A 6,764-nucleotide genomic window follows, 5' to 3' on the forward strand; every position below is an offset into this window, starting at 1 on the left:
CACTACAATAAAATATGGGTCCCAATTCATCCCAATAGCTTTGTTATTTTCCTGTAAAATTATCCGCTTGCTTACTCCTGACAAGTGGGACTCACACTTATCATTGTGAGATACAGAGAGCTGACATGTGTATGTGTGTTTTAGGGGTATTCTTGTCATATAACATGGTCAACGGATTTGACCTGACAATAACAATCTCTAGAGGCATTTTTTAGCAAACATCTAATGAAACGATGGCATTTTTTAGATATCTAATCGTATTTTTGAGCAAGCATCTCACAGAGCAATGTCATTTAAGCATCTCACGGAGCGATGTCATTTAAGCGGTTGTAACTTCTAATGACAAAACTGAATAGTAGGACACAACTAGTGGTATAAATGATAAAAAAAACTAAAACAATATATAATTGTATTTGTGTTACAATTTTTTATGTCTTTACATCATACTAATTTTGTAGACAATCCAAATAAAAATTCTAGTGAGGTTTTTAATAATAAGCTAGAATAACGTGACTGGGACTATCATGGAATGAAAAACGTAAAATAGTGTAGTTTTGTAATTTCATCTTTGAACTTTTGCATTGTAGTTCACATAGATCCTGACTGCATTTATTGAACTTATGATGCCGTCACACTTTATTAACCTATGCACAACCTACTTCTCAAAATTCGGTTACACACAGTACTTTTCAGAGTTTTACATCCCTGCTCGGTAAAACTAGAAAACATGACAAATTCTTAACTGGGAGGCGCATCCAACACGAGGTCAAATGCAGTGAAATTGTGCAAGGAGAAACCATCGAGTCATTCACGGAAGGAGCTTGGGATGCTTTGGCAACAATTTATTATTTCCAACTCAACTCGAAACAAAAAAGATGAGGGCTGTACACTCAGGCAATAGTTGATTAGTTGGGAGGTGAAAAGAACACTTTTTCTAGTAAAGTGTCTTAGCAAACATCATCTAGAAGGTCCTTCGATCTTCTGCCTCAGCTGTTCATAGTTTTGCAACTCCTCCATTGACAACGACGGCGAGATATCACCCAACACCTGTGTAATAAGAGAACCAGTTAGACTCCCAAGATATGACCGAAGAGATTTTTATTGTGCTTTCTGAAAAATGGTTTCAATATTACCGTCATAAAATCTTCAGTCTCGACAATGACCTCTTCTGAACCGGCGTCGTTATTTCTCGAAGGATCAGCTTCAAGCGTTTTGACCTTCAAATAAAGCATGTAAGTCCGACAGAGCACAACTATGAAAAACATAATGTGGCAGCAGCAGGGATGTACAGCTACTCACGGAACGCTTAGCAGCATGAAACCATGCATCCGCACATAATGCATAAATATCAGCACCAGTGAAGTTTGGAGGACAGTGCTGAGCAATCGACAAGAGAGATACATTCTCGTTGAGTTTGTACTTGCGAGTCTGTGCTTTCAGTATCCTGCATAACAATTATAGGGAGATCATAGTTTAGTCGAAACGAACCTGAAATTTGGCGAAAGAAAGAACTACCGATGACTACCTTTCCCTGTATGATGCTTCAGTATTTACACCAATGTACAACAGCTTATCAAATCGGCCAGGGCGGAGAAGTGCAGAATCAAGAAGGTCGGGCCTATTGGTAGCCCCAATTATGAAGAGGTCCTAAAGAATAATTTGGAAAATGGTTTCCTTTAATGTAACTGCATCTAGAGAATATAGGTAAAAAAAGGCATATCGTAGATGAGGAAATTACCTGGCTGTTATCACTTAACCCATCAATCTCCACCAGCAACTAGTAAAGAGATAAAAGGGGAAAGTGAATTAGATGACCCTAACATTTTAACATTGAAAATAAAGGGGGGGGGGGGGGGGGGGGGGATTAATACACCCAGTCACCACCTCATTGATGAAGTTAATAATACCTGAGAAACCACTCTATCCATCACACCTCCAGAATCTGCAGAGGATCCTCGTGCAGGAGCAAGGGAATCAAGCTCATCGAAGAAAATCACACATGGGCGTGCTGATCTAGCCTGAAATTGACAGTGAAAAGCTGAAAACCTAAGTATATGTGCATATTTCATGGCAATTACGTGGCTTGTGCAGATGAAATTGACAGTGAAATACTGAAAACCTAAGTATATGTGCATATTTCATGGCAATTACATGGCTTGTGCAGATGGATATACCTTCTCAAAGATGTCCCTGACATTCTTCTCTGATTCTCCAACATACATGTTTATCAGTTCTGGACCTTTTACGCTAAGAAAGTTTAATGAGCACTCAGTTGCTACTGCTTTCGCCAGTAATGTCTAAGAATACAAAAGAAAACATCCTAGTGAGCATGCATCATGTTGCTGTTGGATACAGCCATCACTTGACAAATGGGAATGAAAACTCAATTCAAGAAAAGCATAAAACTACTACACCTACCTTCCCAGTGCCTGGAGGTCCATATAACAGGACACCTGATCGCTTTGGCAATTTAGAAGAAAAAAGGTGCTTGTACAACAGAGGTAACTGAATACCAACAATAGAGAACACAAGTTAGCAGTTTCAAACCAAATGAACCAGCTTCTAGTATAACCAAATCTTATTTGGATCGATAGAATGCAATATCTTAGCTCAGAGATGAATCAAGTAAAATTTACCTGAATTGTATCTAGAATAACCTTCTTCACTTCCTCAAGCCCACCAACATCCTCCCATTTGACATCAGGAACCTATAGCACAAAAGAGAAAACCAAATCAAGGACTTGCAGAAAGCAAGCTAAAGCTGACATGTATGGTTTCATGGGTTGTACAGAGATGGGCCTGAAATCTAGAAGATATTAGATATTGGAAGGCAGGGATTAGTGTTTTACTTTTGGTGTACCCAATGCAGCACGATTCCTTTTCTTAGCCCGTTCTAAGGAAGACAAAATATCTTCTTTACAGAAATGATTTTCTTCTTTCTGAGTGGTAGAAGAGCTTGCGGTAGGGGCATCCTCAAGCTCATCATTGCTGCTTTTCTCCACTGCAACTTTATGCGCAAATGACACACCAGCATCTGCGACCAATGCAAGTATATCCCTAGGCATGAACCCAGACGTTTGCACTGATATATCTTTTACAAACTTGTCATCGATACTCTGAAAATGAAACCATATAAGCACGAAACTTTAATAAAAGCATAAAACTTCATTTATGGTTCATAACAACAAAAAAACACCTCATCAGCAACTGCTGAGACACCATGGAGTGTTTCAGATATCAAATTCTTCCTCTGGTCTTCATTTATAGTCTTCATGTTGACCTCATGGCGGAAACATCGCCTAATTGATTGCTGCATTCCTTCAGCACTGTCTGCAGTTGCCACTAGTATAACTTGAACGGAGCTTACACATTCAGGCTCCACAAGGTACTGAAAACAAAGAGGTTCAATAATAAAGTACTTGATAGTTGATACAAAGATGATTTTATATCCTAAGGGCTTGTTAAAACCTAAAAGCTTGGGGAACAAAGACCTACTGAATTTCCAATCACATCCCTTGCTGGCAGCGAGTCTTTCACAACCCAACGCTGTCCAGTGTACTGCTTAATGACAGACTCAACATTTGCTGCAATGCCAGATTGCTCAGATTGTGGGCCTTCATTGGAGGATGTATTCCCAATTGCGTCAAAGTGGCGAAGAAGTATTATAGAAGGAGAATACCTTCAAAAAATAATATTCAACAAGAAAGGAAACAAAGTAAATACCATCGCCTGGAAAAAGTAAAACGAACTAAATAAAACAGTTTACGAACTAAGACAGGAATTAATTTCTGTAGAGATAACAAAGGACAAAAAGATGAGTACTTCTGAGCTTCTTTGAAGGCAGCCACAAGTGCAGCAGATGCCCCGCTTTCTGATGATGTAATCAGATCATGACAGCAACACTCAACCACATGCATACCAAGATGGTTCGCAACATGCCTGACTACCGTTCTTTTTCCACATCCTGCAACCCCCGCATTTGATTTGAACAAAAGTTCAGTTCAAAGTCAAGTAATAAAATGTGAAAAGGAATGAGACTACAATTAAAGTGCAGTAACCTGATGGGCCATACAAGAAAGTGGAAAACTTGATCCTTGGTAAAATGTTTGAAGGACATAATGCTGGTGCGATGATGGATGCTAATTGCTCCACCACTTCGCCATGCAAAGGGACTGAATCATCATTGGCAGAAAAGAAGCTGCAGGGAGGGATTGGAGCAGAAGCACTTCCCCCAAGGACAAGGGCTGTTTGATCACGGTTAACACGAAGAATCGGCTCATTTGATGGTTCCATGCCGGTTACCTGGTGAGTAATTACAATATTAACACCCAATACTTATGGATAAAAAATGAGGGCAAAACTAAGCTAAGAGGATAGATAACATTTATTATGTATCTTTGTTTCTTCATTCAAACATGTCTGAATGAAGAAAAGTGGATAATTTACCTTAAAGTATATCATGCTAGGAGGATGCAGTCTATCATTCTCCTTATTGCACGCTAGGCAAGAGATCATGCCACAATTCCAGTCATTATGTATGCAAAACACATCCCCGCTTGCTAGGAACCTATCAAACTTGAAGTGTTCATTTAAAGCTTGATCTATCATATCTTGGTAGTCACTTCCTCCAATGGCTGAATTTATCTTTAGGGAAGCAAGCACACCACAATCAGGAATCCTCACAACAGAAACCCGTAAGTGCAAAGCATGTTTAGGCACTTGTGGGCATGGGAGAAGTTCTAGGTGAAGAGAAATACCAGTCCCACTACCAGCAGAACCATCCTCGAAAACTTTAGAGCAAAACTTGAAAGGTTCCTCCCCTTTCTGAATAAGAAGCTTGAGACAGGAAACATGCACTCCCAGGTTGAACGCCAAAAGTGGGCTAACATAAGCAACATCTTCATCCAAGGGTGCAAAGCCGTTAGCTGGAAATGAGCGAGTAGGTAAGAATCCCATCACACGATCAGAAGAAGAGGTTGAGGCCACAGGGTCAGAATCAGGATGCTCTCTCTTGGACTCCTCGAGGGATGGCCGATCCAATACTACTGCCTTGACAATCCTCCCAACATTATTATCGGTATTCTTCACAAGCACCTGCAGATCAATAGCTGTTTATTACATCTAATTAATTTCATCTCATATACCAAATTGAGCTTAAAAAATTGCAACAGAAACAACAAGGAAATATATCAGTTAAAATAAATTGACTGAACAAAGTACAGGGAAATAACATATGTGTGCCCAAGCACCTGCAGATTAATAGCTGTTTAATATTTCCTCCATTCCTAAATATAAGTCTTTCTAGAGATTTCAATAAGTGACTACATACGGAGCAAAATGAGTGAATCTACACTCTAAAATATGTCTATATACATCCGTATGTAGTTTGTAGTGGAATCTCTGAAAAGACTTATGTTTAGGAACCCAGGGAGTACATTTAGTCTCAACAGAAGATAGTCATGTCTACCAATTTGAATGCTGAAAATTGCAAAAACGAAAAGGATATATATCAGTTAACATATATGTGCCCACAGAGATCACTCCTGCAGCACCAAAGTTGTACACATCTTGAGTGAATACCTATGACTACAGCTCAGTCAGACTAAAAAAATCAGCAAGCGCCACCCAGTTCATCTACAGTTATTAACTAGAACCAAATGTATCCATAATTATTCAGACAGCCATGCAGCATGACCACCCCCAAAGTCTGACGAGACCAAATTCACTCATCCTCCAAGCACCAGACGTTTCACAATTCATCCCCTAAGTGATCGAACCCCCAACCCGGCCATCCAACCAACACCCCAGTACCGGAATTCGATCGGAGAGACGCCGACCGGGACCACATACCGTCGTGCCGGTGACGACGGCGAGCCGGCGCAGCGCGGAAGCGGGGAGGGCGACGAAGGACGCGAGATCGCCGAACTCGCCGCCGCATCCGGGGCCGGAGGGGCGGGCGGGGAAGCGGAGGACGCCGGCCCTGAGGCGCACCGGCTCCGGCGGCGGCGGGGCCGGCCCGCGGCGCTCCCCCGGGAGCGAGTCGAGGAGCGCCTGCGTGGACGCGAGCACCAGCGGCTTCCTCCGCGACCGCCTCTCCACCATGGCCGCGGCCCCCCGGGGAGAGGGAGGGAGGGAGCGGAGAGAGTCGAGAGCCCACGGGACGGGAGGAAGACGGGACGAGACCGTTTGACTTGGATCAGCACAACGAGATAACGGAGGAGAAATTCCAAGACGAAGACGTGGCGGCGGTGTGCTACCGTTAGATTAACCGGTGATTGCATCGGAGCTCCACTCCTTGGATCTCACTCAACCAAATCAAACGTCCGTACACTGCCAAAATGTCTTACATAGAGCAATGCTACGCATCAGCCGACGGATATAGTGAATGTATTATTTCAACAAAAGCCAGTAGAAAAGGCTTCTACCGTGTCATTTTATATTTTATGATGAACGGGGATAAGTACATGTGGAAAAGAAACAGAGTAAAACAAGAGTAAAAATTTACAAGCTATCAAGTCATGGTTGCTAGTTTTCGAAAATCTTCCCATTCCTTTGAATCCATATGCTCCGCCAGCCAATGATCATGACCTCCATAAGGTGGTCGTACGAGTATCTATGTTTGGCTGCATTAATCATCTCAAAGAAATTAATGTCAATTTTCCTCGTGTGTATCTAACTCTTAATAATTTATGAATGTGGAGATAGACGTAAGTTGAAATGTAGATCATGAACCATCTAATGTCTGACCTATGATAGGCGGGCTC

The 6,764-nt window shown here is 41.8% G+C and overlaps 1 protein-coding gene across 2 annotated transcripts; it reads right to left on the reverse strand.

The window, feature by feature from the left end:
- Positions 1-608: 608 nt before the first annotated feature.
- On the reverse strand, positions 609-6,233 carry LOC109773563 (peroxisomal ATPase PEX6). 2 transcript variants are annotated; one of them, XM_073509002.1, is made up of 17 exons: positions 5,851-6,233; positions 4,758-5,094; positions 4,447-4,644; positions 4,059-4,302; positions 3,823-3,964; positions 3,496-3,679; positions 3,197-3,388; positions 2,850-3,116; positions 2,637-2,708; positions 2,419-2,505; positions 2,175-2,297; positions 1,908-2,018; positions 1,739-1,777; positions 1,526-1,647; positions 1,300-1,444; positions 1,134-1,217; positions 609-1,047 (listed from the first exon to the last, which is right to left on the reverse strand). In XM_073509002.1, exons 2-17 carry the CDS (start codon positions 4,902-4,904, stop codon positions 958-960), a joined length of 2,247 nt encoding a protein of 748 aa, XP_073365103.1. In that variant the 5' UTR covers positions 4,905-5,094; positions 5,851-6,233; the 3' UTR covers positions 609-957. The 2 variants fall into 2 exon arrangements, with proteins under 2 accessions (XP_073365103.1, XP_020187843.1); XM_020332254.4 differs by having other exon boundaries at positions 4,447-5,094; positions 5,851-6,201.
- Between the last annotated feature and the right edge of the window lie 531 nt (positions 6,234-6,764).

The sequence above is a fragment of the Aegilops tauschii genome, chromosome 2, assembly GCF_002575655.3.
Source record: "Aegilops tauschii subsp. strangulata cultivar AL8/78 chromosome 2, Aet v6.0, whole genome shotgun sequence".
Classification (NCBI taxonomy): Eukaryota; Viridiplantae; Streptophyta; class Magnoliopsida; order Poales; family Poaceae; genus Aegilops; species Aegilops tauschii.

What these genes read in the sequence shown, in the direction of transcription:
- LOC109773563 (XM_020332254.4), bottom strand. Translation starts at nt 6,102, where the DNA reads ATGGTGGAGAGGCGGTCGCGGAGGAAGCCGCTGGTGCTCGCGTCCACG. An exon ending in CCGTCGTCACCGGCACGACG is followed by an intron (nt 5,095 to 5,850) that starts GTATGTGGTCCC and finishes ATTGATCTGCAG; the next exon opens with GTGCTTGTGAAGAATACCGA. An exon ending in CTGCATTGGGTACACCAAAA is followed by an intron (nt 2,709 to 2,849) that starts GTAAAACACTAA and finishes TTTGTGCTATAG; the next exon opens with GTTCCTGATGTCAAATGGGA.